At 42.5% G+C, this 22,507-nt stretch overlaps 1 protein-coding gene across 1 annotated transcript in view; it reads left to right on the top strand.

The window, feature by feature from the left end:
- RGS20 (regulator of G protein signaling 20) overlaps positions 1-22,305 on the top strand; it is a 96,106-nt gene extending 73,801 nt beyond the window's left edge. Inside the window, 4 exon segments of the mRNA XM_003793698.2 lie at positions 1,210-1,355; positions 10,292-10,375; positions 17,834-18,068; positions 22,117-22,305. Of these exon segments, the coding sequence (XP_003793746.1) occupies positions 1,210-1,355; positions 10,292-10,375; positions 17,834-18,068; positions 22,117-22,305 (654 nt within the window).
- Positions 22,306-22,507: the final 202 nt, after the last annotated feature.

Below are 22,507 nucleotides of genomic sequence, written 5' to 3'. Positions count from 1 at the left end.
GGAGGCTGAGGCAAGAGAATTGCTTGAGCCCAAGAGTTTGAAGTTGCTGTGAGCTATGATGCCCTGGCACTCTACCAGAGGTGACAAAGGGAGACTCTGTCTCAAAAAAAAAAAAAAAAGAAAGAAAGAAAGCAAAACCCCTTGAAAGATGTCTTCTCTTGCAGTCCTGAAACTTAGCATGCCAAGCTAAATAAAGGATACCCATAAATCTGTGTATTCAACATAGCCCTAATCAAAATTCCAACTTGTTATTTTTAGACCTTGACAAACTGATTCCAAAATTCAACTGGGGGGAATAAAAATAGGCAAGAGCAGCCCCTCACCTCTAAAAAGAAACTAACAAAAATCTTTCAAGTTAATGAGGAGAAGGTACCCAACATAAAAACATAAGATTAGAATAAAGGACAGCAGCATCCCTGCTTCCCTGCTTGGAATAGAATAATAAATCTAGAATTTAATTCCAAAGTCCTATCTGAGGCTCTTGATTACATCTTTGATATTAGCTTTTAATTAGCTCTATTAAGAATCCAGTGTTAGTCTGAAAAGTAAAACTGGGCTTAGCAAGTTCTTGTTTCTTATTAAGCTGCTCCTGTGTCGGCCTTCAGACGTTCCAGACAACTCAACAGCGGTCAGAGGCTGTGGGGCGCACGTCCACTGTGCCGGGTGGGCAAGGGGACGCCCTGGGCGGGACAGGCCGATCCGGGCAGGCCACCACAGTCGTGGCTGTTCTGCTCGTCTTCCTAGGAGTTATTGAGCAATTACTCTGTGCCAGGAGGGTTCTTGAGGCTATGCCCGGTGGACGGAGTTGGGTAACGTCAGCAAGGTGACCCAGCCAGGAGCGCTGAGCCTCGTTGGTCTGGCCTCCCAGGACCGACCTGGTCTGCTGACCTCTCGTCAGGCGGCCGTGGGGGTTGGGCTGACCTGTCCCCACATCCTCGTCCCGCCCCAGGCCCGGACCTGCAGCGCAGCATGCACGGTCTCCTCGACTGCACCGTGAGGGCCCAGCCTTTGCCCTTGTGTCCCGAGAAGGCATCACAAGGCTTGGCAGATGCTGGACGTTGAGCATTTGATAAATTAATGGATTCTAAGATTCTAAGCCTCAAATTTTACCAGAATTTATGAAAATGACCTGAACTAGATATTCATGGTATCTAAATGATGGAAACCACGGAGTCCCCGGCTTACGTACCCCCTCCTCTCCCGCCACAGCCCATGGGATCCGAGCGGACTGAGACGCGGAAGCGGCCCCCGCCGGCCCCGCAGGAGGCTCCGGACGCCCCCGGCCCGCAGGCAGCGGAGAGTCGAGGGTCCAACGCTTGCTGCTTCTGCTGGTGCTGCTGCTGTAGCTGCTCTTGGTAAGGTCTGGGGCTTTCTTCCTTGCATGGTGCCGGTATATGATTAATTCGGTGTTTTTTGTTGTTTTGGGACTGAGTCTCACTCTGTCCCCTGGGTAGAAAGCCATGGCATCATCACAGCTCCGGCAACCTCAGACTCCTGCGTTCAAGCTAACCTCCTGCCTCAGCCTCTTGAGTAGCTGGGACTACAGGTGCCCTCCACAATGCCAGGCTGGTTTTTCTATTTTTAGAGACAGGGTCTCACTCTTGCTCAGGCTGGTCTCAAACTCCTGAGCTCAAGCAATTCACCTGCCTGGGCCTCTCAGGGTGCCAGGATTATAAGGTGAGCCACTGCACCCGGGCTAATTCAGTGTTCTTCAGAGCAACTCCACTACTCTGTGCCCACACTGTGAGGACACCCTGGCATAGCCAGCCTCTGCCTGGCTTTCAAGTGACTGACACTCAAATCCCTGATACCAGGCAGCATAAGTTAAACCACAAAAGCACAATTTAGGGCAGTTTCTGATTGAATACTCACACTTGGGCAGACACTGCCTGGGTGACCCAACGGGGGGGGGGGCTCTGGGCACCCCTTGGTAATACGGGCTTTGTGGAAGGGTCAGGTCTTAAAGGTTAGGGTGAGGGAATAGACAGAGGCTGGATTTTATTTTCCACTGCTTCTATTTTATTAATGTTGGCTTTTTCAATAAAGGAAAGTGTCTAACTGTGCTTAAATAGAAACATAAAAATACAGGCTAATGTACCACGTAGAGGATGAAAAGAGATGAATGACATAAGTGTAAAACATCCGTGACCATTTGGTCACTGTTAAAAGTCTGGAGGAAAGGATATCATTTATATCTAGAAATCAGGGACGTGGGGCTGCATCTATGAAACCTCGGATATGAAAAGTGCTGCATGCCAGCCAAATTTGTATACCACTTGAGGCAATTAAATTATTGTAAATGTATGTAGGCTTGGCTGTAAGTTAGACCAAGGCTTCACTACCCAGTGCAAAAGGAGAAAAGCGGACATTGGGACCAGTTCCGTGGTTTGGAACTTTTAGAATTGATCTCTGGGGAGGAGGTGGGAGGCCAGAAGAGCAAGCCCAGTGAGGTTTGGTCGGCACCTGCTACACTTAGGCTGGTATTAATTTCCAAGAAGTTGCAGTCTGGCTGAAGGGCAGTGGGCACTCCAAGGATGGATGGGATCCTGACACAGGTGATCTATCCATTCAGGACAGCAGGTGGGAACATGAGGACGTGGGGCTGACAAGCACTGAGCTGCTTGGTGCTCAAGGCCATGCGAGGGAGGCTGGGAGGGAGGCTGAGCAAACACGTTGGTGTCCAGGGCCTGCCCTAGACTGGGAAGACGCTACCAGTGGTGGTGAGACCACATTTGACTCCTTCTCCACACCTCCCTTTGTTAGCAGATCTCAGTGTCCAACTGAGATGATCATCCAAGAGGCATGCACAGGTGTCAGTGTGCAGGTGAGACTCTAGCTGGCACTGGGTGGGGCACAGAGCCTAGGATCCTGGCTGGCACAGCATAGTGTCCTGACAGTGTAAGGCCGGTCAGGTCCCCAAGCAGGCTTCTCCTATTGTTATCATGTAGGATGAATAAAACAAGAATCTATACCTACACATCATCAGCATCATAGCCAATACTTGTTAGCACTTATATTTGTTATATGTAGGTACGTAGGTCACTCTAAAAGTTTTGAGACAGACTTTGTCACGCTTTTATTTCACTTGTAAGCAACACAGTTGACAGGGTCCTTCCTGATCCATCTGTGCAAGTTTCACCTTGCTCGGCTCATCAGCATTGCTGGCAGGGCCTCATTGCTTCTGTCAGGACGGATTTTATGTTACTTGCTTTGTGTGTATCTCAAAACCTTCGTAATGACCCACATATATAAAAGACAGCAGATCAATGTCTTCAAAATACTAGAGAAAGTAACTAAAAAATTAACCAAACTATAATTCAGGAGGGCGAGTAAAATAAGAAATTTTCAGATGTACAAAAGTAGAGAGAGTTTATTACCTACAGACCCTCCCTGAAAGAACTAAGAAAGGCCATAATTCAGGGGGAAAAAGTGAATCCAAAAGAAGGACACCAGGAACAGTTAACAATGGTGGATACAGAAGGGATATGGTATCGCTGTAAAGTGTGCTGTTTAATTTGCTTGCTTTCTTTTTTTTTTTTTTGAGACAGAGTCTCACTATGTCACCCTAGATAGAGTGCTATGGCATCACAGCTCACAGCAACCTCAAACTCTTGGGCTTAAGCGATTTTCTTGCCTCAGCCTCCCAAGTAGCCAGGACTACAGGCACCTGCCACAGTGCCCAGCTATTTTTTGGTTGTAGTTGTCATTGTTGTTTGTCAGGCCCGGGCTGGATTTGAACTTGCCAGCTCTGGTGTATGTGGCTGGCACCCTAGCTGCTGAGCTACAGGCACTGACCACATTTAATTTTCTGTTGAAAAGTATAAAACCTGGCTCGGCGCCTGTGGCTCAAGTGGCTAAGGCGCCAGCCACATACACCTAAGGTGGCAGGTTTGATTCCAGCCCAGGCCCGCCAAACAACAATGATGGCTGCAACCAAAAAATGGCCAGGCGTTGTGGCGGGCACCTGTGGTCCGAGCTACTTGGGAGGCGGAGGCAGGAGACTCACTTGAGCCCAGGAGTTGGAGGTTGCTGTGAGCTGTGATGTCACGGCACTCTACCCAGGGGGATAGCTTGAGGCTCTGTCTCAAAAAAAAAAAAAAAAGGAAAACTATAAAACCAAAGCTATAAACAAATAATTTCGTGTCAGTCATAGATAATTCAAATAACTTCAGACTTTCTTAGAAAAAGTTATAAGAAATTTTTCTTTCAAAATTAATAACATTCATAATTAATCTAAAAATGTAGCATGTAGTTTGACCCTCAATGGAAAACAATAAAAGAAAACCTTGCCAACAGATCACAAAAGTGGCATCAGCAAAGGAGAAAATGAACTATTCAGCAAATACCAGGATACCTGTAAAGTATCCTGAAAAGTCCCCTGAACTACAAGTTCCTGCAAGTCCCAGGCAAGCCAGGAAGGTTGGTCATCCTACCTGGTATCCAACTCTGTAAAAATAGATTTATACTCTTACATTCCACCATGTACAAAAATCAATTCCCACCTTAACAAAATCAAAATCAATTCCAGTAGCTTAAAAACCAATAAGAAAATACAAGATAATATTTCTGTGACCCTGGTGTTGGGAAGAATTACTTCTAAAAAGAAAATGCTAAATCCATAAAAGGAAAAAATTCATAACTATCTTCATTAAGTATAAAAATGTATTTAACAAGAGGACTAAAGATGTGTTCCCACAAAGACTTGTATGTGACTATTCACAGCAACATGATTCCTAACAGCTAAATGGTGGAAACAGTGCAAGTGCCTATTAACTGATGAATGGATTTAAAAATATGGTCTGTCCCTACAGTGGAACACTATTAGGCCAGAAAAATGAAGTATTGATACAGCCAACAGATAGGATGAGCTGTAAAAACATGCTTAGTGGAAGAAGCCAGATACTCAAGACCACATATTTTATGATTCTATTTATATGAAATGCTGAGGATATGTAAATCCATGGAGACAGAAAGAAGATTAGAGGTCGCCTAGAAACGGGGGAGATAGGAGTGCCTGCTAATGTGTGTGGAGTTTTGGTTTGGTTTGGTTTGGTTTTTGGTGGGGGCTGGTGAATGGTCTAATCATGACAAAGGTTGTATAACTCTGTAAATGTACTAAAAACTATGGAATTCTACTGTGTACATCAGAAAATTGTGTGGTGTTATCTTAATAAAGCTATTTTTGAATGTGTGTAACAAAAACTACCAAAAATAAAATGAAAAGAACATACTGAGAGAAGTGAGTTATAATACATTGCACAAAGAATTCATATCCAGAATATAAAAATGCCAAGAGATCAATGGGGAAGAAATGGCCAGAAGGAAAGTAAACAAGTGAAGGAAAACAGAAAACAGCATATTTCTGCTCCCAGTAATAAGGATCAGATAAAGGAAAGTTAAATATATACCCACCCTTCCTAGACCGGGAGCGGTGGCTCATGCCTGTAATCCTAGTATTCTGGGAGGTGGAGGCTGGTGGATTGCCTGAACTCATGAGTTCAAGAGCAGCCTGAGCAAGGGTGAGATCAGACATAGTGTTGGGTGTCTGTAGTTCCAGTTACTCCAGAGGCTGATGCAAAAGAATCACTTGAGCCCAAGAATTTGAGGTTGCTGTGAGCTATGACATCAGGGCACTCTACAAGGGCGACAAAGTGAGACTCTGTGTCAAAAAAGAAAATATATAAATATACCCTTCTAAACATACAGGATGTCCATAAAGTTATGGCCACCTGGTATAACTAGAAAAACCTATACCCTACAAAAGGAAGTGTGTTTGCAAAGATTTACTGTGCCATTAATCCCAGTGATAAAAACTGAAAATGGTTCTAAAGTTCACAAACAAGAGAATAGATGAATCCTACAATGCATATCATACGGAATTTAAATTCATATGCTGGAAAATAGTCAATTCACATGCTAGAGAAAAATTATAAAGCAATACATATCACGTAATAACATTTGCACAAAGTTGAAGAATATATATGAACATTTATGGTAACATAACTACAGATGGGATGGGAAACAACAGGTTAAGGATGGTTGTTATTTGGAGGGGAGAGAGAGGGTGAAATGGGACGGGGGGAAGTAATAGCTAATTTCAACTGTTTTAATATTTACTGTCCTCTATTTTGTCCTCAGCATTCCTTTTGAGGTTTTTCCATAGTAATACAGAGTCGAGTCAATTTTCAAGAAAGGCAAAGGGTCATATGTTTTCTAAGCCCTTGTGATACCTTTCTCAAAATTCTGCTGTATGGCCTTCTGGTATTTGGTGTGATAATGGAAGGCATACGATTCTTGTTCTCTTGAAAATAAACTTGTTTCCTTTCTAAAAGGTTGAAGAAGTTTTTCCTCTTTACCACTCAAAATGTTGCCAAAACGTATTCAAGCATGGGTCTTCTTTCTGAATACTCCTACATATTGGATTTAGGTGAGCACCTATCCTTGTGGCCTCCACCACCATGTTCTCTTTCTTCTGTGGTAATAACAATAGACATAGGGAAAGAAATGGCAAAAAGTATATTCTTCACTTTTTCAAAAGCACAGTGTCTCCTTAAAAAGTATTCCTACTTAAAATGAGGCAGAAAATATGTCAAAGCTTAAATAATGTTGCATTCTTTGGTTCATAGTATAGTGTCTAATTCTCTGCAGAACCTTGTGCAGAATTCGTTGTTTTTCCCTCATGGTACCCACTGTGCAATGATGTGCTCTGCTTACAAAAGCAGCCTCAGAAGTCAGGCTGCGATAACACTCACGCAGAGAGAATACCGCCAGATGCCTCTCAAGCTTTCTTTTAAAAGAAACCATTATTTACTGAAACTTTTCAGTCCTGGCATCATGAAAGAAACAAGTCAAAAGGATTTGTAATGGCTCTGCTTGGCTTTAAAGAGAAATAGACCTACACACACATACACAGAGTAAATTTACAAAGCAGATAGGCTGAAAATAAGCTGAAAGACTTTTATAAAATGGAGTGATGAATGTCAAAGAAAAATATAGTAAAAGGAACAGAAAATTTAATACAGCTGGGAACAGTGCTTCATGCCTATAATCCCAGCACTTTAGAAGGCCAAGGCAGGAGAATCACTTGAAGCCTAGATTCAAGAACAGCCTGGACAACACAGGAAGTCAAAACTCCCATCTTTTCAAAGAAATTAAAATTAGGCAGAATGATGTCACATGCCTGTAGTCCAGGGAGGCTGAGGTACAAGGGTCACTTGAAGCCTGGAGCTCAGGATGCCTATATTCTTAGCTACTCTGGAGGCTAAAGTGGGAGGATCCCTTGAGCCCAAGAGTTCAAGGCTCCAGTGAGCTGTGATCAGCCACTGTACTCGAGCCTGGGCAACAGAGCAAGACCCTGTCTCTAAAAAAATAAAAATAAATTGATTTAGAAATAGTTAAAAGATTTGAATAGACATGTCTCCAGAGGAGATGTACAAATAGCTAATAAATACCTGAAAAGATGCTCCACATCATTAGTCATTAGTAAAACGCTAATCAAAACCATGATGAGGTACCACTTCACACCCACTCAGGAGGCTGGAAGCAAAGAGATAATAACAACTGTTGGAGGGATATGGAAGCACTGGACCTCTCAGATATTGCTGGTGGGAATGTAAAATGGTGCAGCTGTTTTGGAAAACAGTTTGAGACTTCCTCAAAATGTTAAAAAGAAAAAAAATAAACTAAAGTTACATATGACTCAGCAGTTTCACTCGTGAGCATCAGCCCAAGAGAAACAAATACATGTGTGTTCATACACACTCGCAAGTGACTGTGCACAGCAGCACGATTCAGACAGCCGAAGTGTGGAAACAACCCAGTGTCTCTCCACTGCAGAACGGGTAAACAAAATGGGACGGGCATATCCGTACCAAGGGGTTAATCAGCTAGAAACAAGAATGAAATATTGGTACCTGCTACAACATGAATTAACTGCAAAAACATTATGGCAAGTGAAAGGAGCCGGCTGTCAAAGATCACATGTTGTCTGACTCAGGAGGCAAATCTGTAGAGACAGGAAGTAGATTAGCACTTGCCTCCGGCTGAAGATATCACAGGGAGTGACTGCTACTGTTACCAGAATTTCCTCTTCAGTAGGTCCTTGGTCTCCCAGATTCAAAGAATGAATCCACCCACAGATCAGTGGTAAGACAGGGATTTTTTTTTTTTTTTTGAGACAGAGTCTCACTTTGTCATCCTTGGTAGAGTGCCATGGTGTCACGGCTCACAGCAACCTCAAACTCTTGGACTCAAGTCATCCTCTTGCCTCAGCCTGCCAAGTAGCTGGGACTACAGGTGGCTGCCACAACACCTGGCTATTTTTTTGTTATTGTTATTGTTTGGCAGGCCCTGGCTGGGTTCAAACCCACCAGCCCCAGTGCATGTGGCTGTGCCCTAACCACTGAACTACAGGCTCTGACCCAGACAGGATTTATTTTACAGAAAAAGTACCAGAGTTTCTGGCAGAAGGATAAACCCAAGTCTAGGGAAAAAAATCTCTCTCTGGGTCCTATAGGGATATATGTGTATACATATAGCCTAACAAATAAATGGATACAATCCCTGGTGCAGGCAAAATGTCTGTGCCTTCCCAGGCCTAGGAAACTTAACATGAAATTGAGCAGGCCTTGGAAATGAGGGGCTTCCCTGTTCAACCATAGAAGGGGCAGCAGGTCCTCCTGTGAGCTCCGGCCAGGCTGCCATGGCCACCACTGCTCTGTATCACTACCAGGTATAGGGTTTCTTTGGGGAGTGATGAAAATAGTAGTGATGGTTGCAGGTTTTTTTTTTGTTTGTTTGTTTGTTTGTTTGTTTGTTTTGGCTGGGGCTGGGTATGAACCCACCACCTCTGGCATATGGGGCCAGCGCCCTACTCCTTTGAGCCACAGGCGCCGCCCAATGGTTGCAGAATTTTGTGAGTATACTACAAAACTACAAGTGATAGATCAATAAAGCTATTAAGAAATTAAGAAGTGGCCAGGTGTAGTGGCTCACACCTATAATTCTAGCACTCTGGGAGGTAGAGATCACCTCAGCTCAGGAGTTCAAGACCAGCCTGAGCAACAGCAAGACCCTGTCTCTACTAAAAAATAGAAAAACTAGCAGGGCATTGTGGCAGGTACCTATAGTTCCAGCTACTCAGGAGACTGAGGCAAGAGGATGGCTCGAACCCAAAGGTTTGAGGTTGCTGTGACCTATTATGCCATAGAACTCTACCCAAGGCGACAGAGTGAGACTCTGTCTCAAAAAAAAATATTAGTAGCCTTCACATGTACACACAATAAGCAGCTAGAAAAGGATATGGGAGCAAACTTTCATTTACAGTAATAACAAACATACCTGAAATGGGCCGACAGAGAAATGTTCAAAATGTATATAAGGAAACTCAAACTCTCTTATAAAATACAATAGTAGATTTTGATTGTGCACTTTCCTGGTTTTCTCTAAAATTTTTGTATATATGCCTATAAATATATAAAGCCTCCATTTTGACTAGAAATGAAGCCTGAAAGATGTATACTATTTTTTTGTAAGGTGCAGAAAATGAAATGAAAACCCAAAACATCCCTGAAAGTCTTACTTTTTTTTTCTTGTTGTTTGTTTGTTTTGCAATTTTTGGTGAGGACCAGGTTTAAACCCACCACCTCTGGTACACGGGGCCAGCACCCTACTCCTTGAGCCACAGGCACCACCAGACAGTCTTACCTTTTTACTTTGTTTTATTGAGTCTGTATTTATAAAAAGAATGATTATTCTAAGTGTAATTGAGTATAATACTCTGTAATAATTTCTTCCTCAGTTAGTATAGACTATAGTATTATAAAATAGATATAATTAATTTTTCTAATACCTTACTGTCATACTTTTGGTTTTCTTAAGAAAACCAATCAGGAGTGGCACCTATGGCTCAGTGAGTAGGGCACTAGCCCCATATACCAAGGGTGGCAGATTCGAACCCACCCGCAGCCAGACTGCAATAAAAAAAAAGCTGGGCACTGTGGCAGGCACTTGTGGTCCCAGCTACTTGGGAGGCTGAGGCAAGAGAATTGGTTAAAACCAAGAGCTGGAGGTTGCTGTGAGCTGTGATGCCATGACACTCTACCCAGGGTGACATAGTGAGACTCTGTCTCTTAAAAAAAAAGAGAGAAAAAGACAACCAGGGTCACTTCTTTTTTTAAGAAGAGAAAAAAAATTCAATTTGGGGATCTGAAGTTCTCTTCAAAATACTTGTAAAAAATCTTTCGGTGACAGAGACAGCTCAGTCAACAAGTGAATGTCTTGTTTTTTGCAGTCTCACTGTTAGGAACCAAGATCAGAGATCCACTAGAGCTTCCCATGAACTCAGAACAGACCAGCTTCCAACCTGTGAAGAAAGGTAAAATCTCAAGTTTTTTAGCTTACTAAACTAAGAAATATCAACTGTTTTCTTTTCTTTTCTTTGCATTTTATGTTTCAGTAGAGAACACACAATTTCTTTTTTTTGCAGTTTTTGGCCAGGGTCAGGTTTGAACCCGCCACCTCCAGTATATGGAGCAGGCGCCCTACTCCTTTGAGCCACAGGTGCTGCCCATGAGAGCACAAAATTTCTTTAATTGCAAGTCAGTAACCTCACATCATAATGTGGCATCCCGTCTTCCCCAGCAGAACTCCTGGTAATTCATTATGTTCCATCCATATGTCCATTATGAGACAAATCAGTTCCATCATTGTCCCCTCGCTACTCACAAAGACAAATTGGTGCTTCTTGACAGAACATGTGTGTGTGTGTTTTTTTTGTATAATATACTTTTAAAAATAAAAGACTATAATGAAATATACACATTTGGTGTGGGGAAAAGTTTAAGATACTCTCATTTCCTTAACTGTAGACTTATACTAAATGGCTAATGTTTTGTTTTTTTAAGGCTAAGTATTTTGGAAAATAATACATAAGTTAGTTCTTACATAAATGCCAAATTAAATTTTTTTCTTTCCATATTATCAATTGGTTACTTTCCGTCAGCTTTCTTATGCCTGTTATTAATATTGTGTCTTTATACTTGCAGATGTTAGACTGCAAAAATATCCTCAGAACATTATTCAAATAGGTTTTATATTAAATTGCTGCTTTTTGAGAGAAAAAAAAACTAGGAGTGTAAAAGTTCAGTTAAATATGCTGCACATTCTTTATCTTATTTATCCTTGCCCCGGTTTTTTTCCTTTAAATACAAACAACATGTTGAAATTTTTAATACGTGAGTTTGTCCTAATTAGAGCCCCGTGTACAGGGGCGTGTGCCCAGGCTCTGAGAGCGTCCCCGTCTGCAGTCAGAGCTTGGCACCTCATCCTGCCTCTCCCGTCCCGCCTGAGCGACCTCAAGTACTGTACTTAGTAGCCACCACCTTCTGCCTCATTTTCCTTACGTGTCAAGTGTGGAATGACTGTAGTTTGCTGGGGGTGAGCCAGTGAAAGGCTATTGTGAATACTGAGTAAGACAAGTAAGTAAAGCACTTAGAACAGAGCTCAGTACATGTGGGGCCTTCAGTGTTCTCCGCTGTATCCAATGATATAAAATCACTCTTTATCAACTTCACTGTCCTTTGCTTGTGCTACTACTTAGATACTAATATTATACTTGCATTTGCCCCATTTATCTTGTTTGTCTATTTGTTTCTAACTTTTTGGTAAAAATAGCCTTTTTTTGGATTTTGCTTTTTTGGCCTAGTTGGAGTCCCTGGGAGGGTTTTGGGGGGGGGGAGTTGTGTGTTTGTTTTGTCTTTGTTTTGCTTGGTTTCTTGACACAGAGTCTCACTCTGTCATCTGGGCTACAATGTAGTGCCATCAGCCTAGCTCACATCAACCTCAAACTCCTGGGCTCAAGCCATCCTCCTGCCTCAGCCTCCCAAGTAGCTGGGACTACAGGCACTCACCACAAAACCCAGCTAGTTTTTCTGTTTTTCAAACTAACAGACTCAATATAACTATATTCTAATGCTCTATTTAAAAGAGATGGGGTCTTATTCTTACTTGAGCTGGTCTTGAACTTCTGAGCTTAAGCAATTCCCCTGCCTCAGCCACCCAAGAGTGCTAGGATTACAGGCGTGAGCCACCATGCCCAGTGTGAAGTTTCTGTTTTTATTTTATTTATTTATTTATTTTTAGAGACACAGTCTCACTTTGTCACCCGCAGTAGAGTGCTGTGGAGTCACAGCAACCTCCAGCTCTTAGGCTTAGGCGATTCTCTTGCCTCAGCCTCCCAAGTAGCTGGGACTACAGGTGCCTGCCACAACGCCTGGCTATTTTCTTGTTGCAGTTTGGCCGGGGCCAGGTTTAAACCCACCACTCTCCGTATATGGGGTCGGCACCCTGCCCACTAAGCCACAGGTGCCGCCCAAGTTTCTGTTTTTAAATAGAGCATTAGAATGTGGTTATACTGAGTCAGTTATTTTGATCATTACTACTACGATTGATCTTCTAGCAAATTCTTTGGTTGTCTTCTTATAATACTTTCAATTATTTCCTTATTTTTTTCAGTGAACTAACATATTTCTTTGTTTTTATGTTCTTCAGTAATAAGGAATATATGTATGATTTCTCTTTCTAAAGCAAAATTCTACTACTGATTGCCTTTACATTGTGCAGAATCATTCTTTAATATATAGTGTGTTTCTTGGGCTGGGCATAGTGGTTCACAGTGGTTAATCCTAACATTTTGTGAGGTGGAGGTGAGAGGATCACTTGAGGCCAAGAGTTCTAGACCACCCAGAGCAACATATCAAGAACTACTCTTCTCTACAAAAAATGAAGTAATTATATGGGTGTGATGGCACACAGGGGCTATAGTACCAGCCATTCTGGAGCAATGACAGGAGGATGGTTTGAGGCCAGGAGCTCAGGGCTGCAGTGAGCTATGATGATGCCACTGCACTCTAGTCTGAGTGATAGAGTGACACCCTGTAAAACATATTCGAACAATGCTTTTAGGATATTTGTCTAATGTCTGCAAAAACAGATATAAATGTTTAAGTATATATGTATATTTTAAATCAATAGGACTAAAATTATATCATATGTATATATATATATATATATATAAAATTTTGAGAAAGAGTTTCACTGTCACCCTCAGTAGAGTGCTATGGCATCACAGCTCACACAACCTCAAACTCTTGGGCTTAAGTGCTTCTCTTGCCTTAGCTTCCCAAGTATCTGGGACTACAGGTACCCACCACAACCCCTAGCTATATTTTAGAGACGGGGTCTCACTCTTGCTCAGCTGGTCTGCAGCTTGTGAGCTCAGGTAATCCATCCACCTCCACCTCCCAAGTGCTAGGATTACAGGTGTGAGCCACCATGCCTAGCCTAAAATTAAATTTTTTTAATCTACATATTTAAGAAACATAATTTAGCATACTTTACACTTTCTAATCTAATTTTTTATTTAAATGATCCAGGATTCATATGTAGAGTACTTTAAATTGTTATTTTAAAAGTATACATCTTTTCATTCAAAAATACTTTTTCCAGAGTTATGATGGGTACTTTATTTTTCTATGTGTAATACTTTTTTATGATGAAGAATACATATGCCCATGACAAAAATGAAAATCAAATGTGGTAGAGACAAGCCCAAATAATGTCAAAGAATAGAAACAAAAAGGGGGTAAAATTAAAGAGAAAATGTACGCCAGACAGATGATTTTAGTGGCTAAAATCGTTATAATTGACACATAGTATCGTGTGCCAAGAACTATATGAGTGCTTTACAAATATTGACTTATTTAATCTTCACAACTCTATGCAGTAGATATTGTTATCTCAGAGATAAGTAATGTGCTCACAGTTTCAAAGTTAGTAAAGCCTAGCACCCATAGCCAGGCAAACTGTTCTTTGCACAAGGGCACCTGCCCAGGGGAACACAAGTTAGCTCAGACAAAGCCGGCATCCCTGGCCAGCTGTGTACCTTGAAGCAGTCCTACCCAGCAAAGAGACACCTTTTCCTAATTGACACAGAGGTGTCCTAGGAGCTGGGCTGGTGGCAGCCTTGCAGGAATGGTGGTGCTGAGATTTGCATTCAGGCAGTCTGACCTCCAAGGCTGATTTTGTCCACTATTCTATACTTTTTCCACAAATTAACATCAAACAAAGTAGTATCTAAAAAGTTTTAAAGGCACTTTAGGGATAGAGAGACTCACTACTAAAACATTTAAGGATATAGTTCAGTGAGAAGGCGTAACAACTTCCCTGGTTCTAAAACATAAAAAGCAAAAATTGCTAGAGCAGGAAATTTACAAATCTGCTACAACAGCGGGAGGTTTCCGCACTTGTTTCCTACTTATGGATATTTCTTTTTTTTTTAGAGACAGAGTCTCACTTTATCGCCTTCAATAGAGTGCTGTGTCATCACAGCTCACAGCAACCTTCAATTCCTGGGCTTAGGCGATTCTCTTGCCTCAGCCTCCCAAATAGCTGGGACTACAGGCGCCCACCAGAACACCCGCTATTTGTTGTTATTGTTGTTGTTGTTGCAGTTTGGCCAGGGCCAGGTTCGAACCCCCCACCCACCGGTGCCCTACCCACTGAGCCACTGGTGCTGCCCACTTATGGATATTTCTAAGGGATAGAAATTTAAAGCAAATTGTAAATTTTTTTTTTTTTTTGCAATTTTTGGCTGGGGCCAGGTTTGAACCCATCACCTCCAGTACATGGGACAGGACCGGTGCCCTACTCCTTTGAGCCACAGGTGCCGCCCAAATTGTAAAATTTTTTTAAAAATGAAATTAACAAGCAACATTTATTGTTCATGTATAAAAGCCTTCCCCGACTATTTGAAAATACATATTCTTTTCAAGCAAACATGAAACATTTATAATAATTGACCCATAATTAAAATGTCTCAAATAGATTTCAAAGTGCATTATTAAGCAGACTACTCTTTGACCCCAATAAAATTAAAATAGAAGTTAGGAATAAAAAAACAAAGATCCTCATATGTTTGATACTTTTAAAATCTCTTCCATGTAAACTCCCAAATCAAAGAATAAATGATAATAAAGTTTTTTTAACTAATAACTAATCTACATGAAAGTCTGACATATCAACCTGTGGGATGCATGTAAAGCAGTAATAGGAAAAAATATATATTTATACATATGTACATATGTATATCCCTAAATTTTTATATCAGAAGAGAGGCTGGCCACTAATGAGCTAAGGGTCCAACTTAATATTAAGCACAAAAATGTCAAATGAGGGAGACGTTAATATATAAGTGCAATAATAAATAAAATAGAAAACAGAGACATGGTGGAGGTCGAACAAAAGCTAATTCTTTAAAAAGACACAGAATAGACATTCTCTGCCATGACTGCTCAAAAAAATAAAGAGAAGGCACAATGAAATAATATTAAGAAAGAAAACAAAACAGATAATCCAGCAGAGATCAATAGTGTGGTATACTAGGAGTAAGTTATGTCAAGGAACTTGATAATTTACACACCCTGAACAAATTTCTAAATAGGGGAATGTTACTAAAACAGAATCAGGAAGAAATAAAGGGTCAGAGTGATCCTGTGACTATTAAACTATGTCAGTAATTAATAACTTTCTATATTGGTTTGCTAGGACTGCCGTACACAAAGTACCAAAACAACAGAAATGTACTCCCTTATTGTTCTTGAGGTCAGAGTCCAAAGACAAGATGTCAGGCTTTCTCTGCAGTCTGGAGTGCTGGGAGCCCCTTCCCACCTCGTTCCAGCTTCTGTGGGTCGCCGCCAATCTGTGGCATTCCCAGGCTTGCTGCTCTAGTCACATCATCATCTTCTCTGTGGGTCTCCATGTCACTTACTTCTGTGTCCAGATTCCTCCTCCTTAGAGGACTCCTGTCATCTTGGATTAAGTCTCACCCCAATGACCTCATCTTAACTTGGATAAATCTGCCAAGATTTTATTTCCAAATAATGTCACCTTCTGAGGAATTGAGGGTAGAACTTCCACATATCTTTGTAGAGGGACACCCATGACATCTTCCTGCAGAATAAACACTGAACCCAGATGGCCTTACAGGCCAGTTCCACAAAACATTCCAGGACTAGCTCCTTCCAAGCTTATACAACTTTTGCATAATTGCCCAAATATCCAAGAGGCCAATGTAATAGTGATACCAAAACCTAATAAGAAGAAGAGAAGAATGGAAAGTTAGGGATGAATCCTACTTAGGGACTCTAGCCAGGTACAACAACATGAGTGAAACTTAGGAACTTATTGTTGGGCAAAAAAAGCAAGTAGAAAACATGCATAGTAAGCCATTTTTCTCAAGTTTTTCTTAAAAAACTAAAGAATACATTTTTCAGGCCTGGTACAGTGGCTGGTGATTCATGCCTATAATCTTAGCACTTTGGGAAGCTAAGACCAGAAGATTGCTTGAGCCCAGGAGTTTGAGGCTGCAGTGCCACTACACTCCAGAAAAAACATTCCTCAGGGTTACATAAGTACATTAAAAACCATGAAAAACAATAGAGAAAATAGATATTAAAGTTCATTGTTGGCTGGGCAAGGGGCTCACATTGTAATCCTAGCACTCTGGAAGGCCAAGGCAGGAGGATTGCTTGAGGCCAGAAGTTTAAGAACAGCCTAAGCAAGAACAAGACCCTGTCTCTACTAAAGAAACAAAAAATTAGCTAGGCTTGATGGCCCACCTATAAAACCAGCTACTAGGGAAGCTGAGGCAGGAGGATCACCTGAGCCCCAGAGTTTGAGGCTGTAGTGAACTAGGCTTACACCACAGCACTCTATTTAGCCTAGGCAACAAGTGAGACTCTGTCTCAAAAAAAAAGGATGTTTCATTGTTAAACAGACTGTGCCTTCTGACCTCAGTGCAATTAAAATAAAAGTAAAAATTAACTCAAAAAGAGTGAACCCAAAATCAAGTACAGCAGTTCTTAAAGGCAGCTTTGTCAGTGACCTCCATCGTAAGGTAAAATGGTGCATTCATAAGTGTTCATTTTCCTGTCACCGTTCATAACTTACACATATACATGGGTCACTACTAAAGTTTTGAGAATACACAGAAATCAAGAATCATAAAATCTAGGTGTGCAGAAACGAAGCCCTCCCAGCAACACCAATAATCGGAGCAAGTTGAAACTTGCACAGATGACTCAGAAAGGATGCTGTGGACTTAAACATAAAATAATGGGCAGTAATACAGTCTGTCTCAACACTTTCATAGTGACCCAAGTATTACAAATATTCCTTTATCTTTCTCAAATATCACTAAAATTTGAAAATATGTTAAATAGACACTTGCAGCTAGGCACAGAGGCTCGTGTCTTTAATCCTAGCATCTTGGGAGGCTGAGGGGGGAGGACCACTTGAGGCCAGGCATTGAAGGCTACAGTGAGCTATGAAGATGCCACTGCACTCCAGGCTGGTGACAGAGCGAGACCTTAATGATGCCTTGCAGTTTATTGTCATCAAATCTGACTTAATTCTGTCCTTGGTAGATTAGGAAATTTCTGGTCAAATGCTAGTAGGATTTTTCTTTACTTTTAACAATTTAAAAAATATTGCAATATGTGTCCACCTATAAACAAATATGTTCTTAGCAGTTATCCTAGCAGCTTGGTTTGCAAGCAATTTGGCTGTAGCCACTCAATCCAGATAAACAATTTGGAAGTATTATACTCACATGGGCTCTTACCAAAGGCTTGAGGAAATGAGAACACCTCCTTCCCTTCCTAAATGCATACATTTTTCATTCTTGGAGGACTAAAGACCCATTTCTAGCAATGAAATTCAAATTGACTTCCAATAACAATTCCCTTTTGCCCCCTCTCTTTTGGTCTCCATGAAGCCCAACCCCTACTCTGGAGGAAGTCCACGCCTGGGCTCAGTCCTTCGACAAACTGATGATCACTCCAGCAGGAAGAAATGCTTTCCGAGAATTCCTCCGAACAGAATTCAGTGAAGAAAATATGCTTTTCTGGATGGCCTGTGAGGAACTGAAAAAAGAAGCTAATAAAAACATGATTGAAGAGAAGGCCAGGATGATATATGACGACTACATTTCGATTCTTTCTCCTAAAGAGGTAGGTGACAGTGAAAAGGCTTCCTCCCAGGAAGCCGTTCAGTAGAACTAACCCTGTCTGTGTCTGGGCGTGTTCACCTTGCACACTAACTGCTACTCTAACACGTAGAAATCAGCTCTGTCCACATTACCAGTACCCAAATTCCCTTGACTTGCTCCAAGTGCCCCTGAAATTTGTGGAAAATGTTGTGCATTTTTCTGAACAAAGTGTCTGTAACTTTTATCAGATTCTCTAAAAGAGAGAGTCTGTACATCTCCTGTTTACAATATTGCACCCTAGAGACATTCCTTGAAATCAAATTATCATGTTATTCTGAGCGAAATCTTTTCTACAGGTATCTTTATCATAGCACTGATAAGATACTGATGCTGCAAAGATTTTCCCCAGAATATCCTTTTGTTTGATCAGAGAAATTGTCATATGATTTGGTTTTTGTTGTTGTTTTTTCTGACACATAGTCTTGTTCTGTCACCCAGGCTTGAGTGCAGCGGCCCAATCGTAGCTCACTGCAGCCTCCAACTCCTGGGCTTAAGTGATCGTCCTACCCACCCATCCCAGCCTTTCGAGTAGCTGGGACTACAGGTGTGCACCACCATACCTGGCTAATTTTTCTTATTTTTTTATAGAGATGAGGGAGGTTTTGCTATGTTGCCCAGGCTGGTCTTCAACTTCTGGCCTCAAGTGATCCTCCCACCTCAGCCTCCCAAAGTGCTAAGATTATAGGCTTAAGCTATCAGGCCTAGCCTCTCAGAGGTTTTAGTTTCTTCAAATCTAAAATTTAGGAGGTTACTGAGGCAGGTGGATTGCCTGAGCTCAGGAGTTCAAGAGCAGCCTGAGCAAGAGTTTGAGACCCCTAGCTCTAAAAAAAAAAAGAATCGTGTATTGTGACAGATGCCTGTAGTCCCAGCTACTCTGGAGGCTGAGGGAAGAGGATCAGTTGAGCCCAAGAGTTTGAGGTGGCTGTCTGAACTATGATGCCATAGCACTCTACCATCAGCAACAAAGTGAGATTCTGCCTCAAAATATATATATATAGGTTAGATTGTTCTCACAATTAGGTGCTTTGACGCTCTAATTCAGTGGTTCTCAGCCTTCCTAATGCCACAACCCTTTAATACAATTCCTGTGGGTCACAACCCACAGGTTGAGAACCGCTGCTCTAATTATAACATCATTTGTTATTTCCTACTATGTGCCAATAAGAATGTAAGGTTGATAAAGCAGGGCCTCTGCTGTCAAGGAGCTCCCAAGGAAGTGGACAGACACTGGGGACACAGCTCAGTGTTCACAGGGACTGGGGGGTGGGACAAGAATGGGCTGGAGATACTCACAGAGGCTGTAGATCAGCAGTTCTCAACCTGTGGGTCATGACCCCTTTGAGCTTGCCTAATATCAGATATTTACATTACAGTTCATAAAAGTAGCAAAAATCACAGTTATGAAGTAGGAACAAAAATAATTTTATGGTTGGGGGTCACCACAACATAAGGGACTATATTAAAGGGTCGCACCATCAGGAAGGTTGAGAACCACTGCTGTAGATAGACTGAGGATAATGAAATGGACGTGACCAGAAACAGAACAGGATGAGGACGTCCCAGGGAATAGGACGAGCTGACCCAAGAAGAAAAGCTGAGCCTGTGTGGCAGGTTGAGCACAGAGTTTGGTGTGCAGGGTGCACGCTGCTCACCCAGCTGGGGGAGATTGAGAAATGGGATACTCCAAGAGCATGGGGAGATTGAGGTGCCAGGCTGAGGAGTTCAGATTTTTATCCTGGGAAACTCTTGGCTTTTACACTGGTGATATCACTAAATTTGGATTTCGAGATGACCAGCATGGCTACAGAAAGGAGTGGGAGCAGCTTAGAAGCAGAGGAGTTAGAGGACTAATTCAGGAGTCTACACCAGGACATGAGGGCCTCACTAGGCCAGCTGAAGAGATGAGGGAGGGAAGAGTTAAGGTGAACCGCAGAGTCTCAAATACGTCCCACATGTCTGGTTTAGGCAGACTGAAGGTCTGATGGTCGACTGCCTTAAGTTTGCATTGGTCCCTGGAGAAACTCAGTTCACAGGTTTAAATAAGAGTTCAGAAAGTTAATTTCATTTTGGATTAATAAGAAACAAAAAAATTTTTGTCCTTTAATTTATGACGTCCACATATCTTTATTTTGTTATGATTTTCCTTTTGTTTTGACACAGGGTCTTGTTATGTTGGATTTTTCTTTTACTAAGGCAAGATTTTTCATCATTGTCTTTTAAGGCATTACATGTGTACAACCCAAAAAAACTTAGCAAATTTACAAAGGAAAAACAATATAAGATGACCCTTTTCTCCCAGACATGAACATTTAGCATTTGAAATGTAAAAGCTTGAAAACGTTTAAGAGCACGGATGCAGGGGTCAGCTTAGGCTGGAACCTCAGCTCTCCCTGACCAGGTGTTTCTCTCACCCTTTGTGCAGCTGTGCACAAAGGGGACATCACACCTGTCAGCTGGGATGGGGCAGGAGGAAAGGTTAGTCGAGATGAGAGAACAGGACAAGATGGTTCTAGCTCCTTCTTTCTTTAATTTCAAGTGGAAGAGAGAAGTAGAGCTGGGAATCAGTAGCAGTAGAAGCTCAAGCTTTGGACTTGATCTTCAGAGCACCAATGAGCCAGTGCACGCTGTAGGGCTGGAGCGTCGGGTTGGGGTTTGCACTTCAGAAAGAGCCCCAGGTTGGACGCGTAGCAGGGCTTGCCGAAGCCCTAGACTGACTCCAGGAGACCAGGTAGGAGGCAGCTGACAGGTGCAGCAGGAAATGGTCATGGCAGAGAGGAGGGAGGAGCTGGACAGATTCCCGAGTGTTAAAGAGGTAGGGTCAGCAGGACTCAGTGACTCAATATAGAGCCAGAGGGCAAGTTAAAGGGCAAGCGGGACTTTGAATTGCATGGGCACAAGTAGCTTCATTTTTTCACAAGCTACACAAGGAAGAGACCTGGAGATGCTGGGAGTCTGTTTTGAATGTATTGACTTGAAGTGCCCCTGTGGACAGGAAAGAGGGGCTCTTCAGGAGGAAGGTGGTTGGATGCACCTGGACAGGTGGATCCCTGAAGTCAATATTTAATGATTTAGCTAACCATATTTTCAGTGTTACACTAGTGGCATATACACTGCCTGGCAATAGGACTGCCCTAGCCAGCGGGTGCAGATGTGGTCCAGCTGATGCTCTTTACACAGAAGAGATGCATGGGTTCATCTCTGCAGCTTTGACCTGGACTCCTATTGGTCTGTGGTCCTGTAGGAAAAGTCTGAGCCCAGTAGTTTACTGGGGTCTGTGAGACAATCTTGCCTCGGATGACTAAAGCATCAGAGCAGCAATAGCCAGCTTCTGCTAGGGGCTTAGTAGATTCCAAGTGCTTTAAGTGAATTCTCGTTATATCACCAAATTCTGGAAACTACTGTCATTCTCATTGCCATCCACTTTAAGAGACACTGAGTTTATCTTGCCCAAGACCCCACAGCTGAGCAGTGACAGAGCTGGGATTTAAACACAGGCCCCCAGTCCCTGTGATTTAAGCTGTCCGGGGTGCTTGAGTCAGCTTCCACTTCCACCCCGTGCCCACCCCCACCAGTGGCCTGTCACTCTCTTCCAGAAATCTGCTCCCGTGTCCAGCTGGACAGAAGCATGGGGCCTCCAGGTTCCAGGCCTCATGGTATTAGTAAAAAGCAAGGAATGACTGCACACATCACCTTTTTTCTTCAGAAGACGTAGTACACTCCTTTTAAAGAAGCAAAACAATGCTATGGTTTTCTAAATCAGTGTGATCCTGCCAGCAATTCTTGGAACTTGTGAAAAACACAAATTTCAGGCCCCTCTCACAACCTGAGGCTGGGGATGGGGCCAGCCGTCTGTAGGAGGCTGCTCAGCTCTGCTGGAGGCTGCTGAGGCCACAGGAGGTCCAGGCCCCAGTTCATTGTTCCCGTAGTTTCCTTTGGCTGCTGTGATGGATTGGGGTGGTCTTGCTGGCGTTGGGCTGTGTTTACCAACTGAAGTTTGTTTCCCCTGGCAGGTCAGCTTAGACTCCCGGGTCCGGGAAGTCATCGACAGGAACATGGGGGAGCCGTCCCAGCACGTGTTCGATGACGCTCAGCTTCAGATTTACACCCTGATGCACAGGGACTCATACCCCCGCTTCATGAACTCTGCTCTCTACAAGGATTTGCTTCAGTCCTTATCTGAGAAATCAGTTGAAGCATAGGATTTTTCAAATATATTTATTATTAATGAAATAATAAAAGAGCTCACAGGCTGCATCTAGCACGGGGAGCTTAGGTAGCGACGTCTTCTGCCTGAGTAACACTCGGCTGTGTTAATAACAGAGGTTTCCTGCCACAGATAGCCATATACCCAGAACGGAAACTGTAGCCACCTTTAGTCATACTCTGGGGGGATGGGCCTGG

Source organism: Otolemur garnettii, unplaced genomic scaffold (genome assembly GCF_000181295.1).
Source record: "Otolemur garnettii isolate 467f Iridium unplaced genomic scaffold, OtoGar3 scaffold00071, whole genome shotgun sequence".
In the NCBI taxonomy this organism is placed as follows: domain Eukaryota; kingdom Metazoa; phylum Chordata; class Mammalia; order Primates; family Galagidae; genus Otolemur; species Otolemur garnettii.
This window is presented reverse-complemented; position numbering and strand designations above follow the sequence as displayed.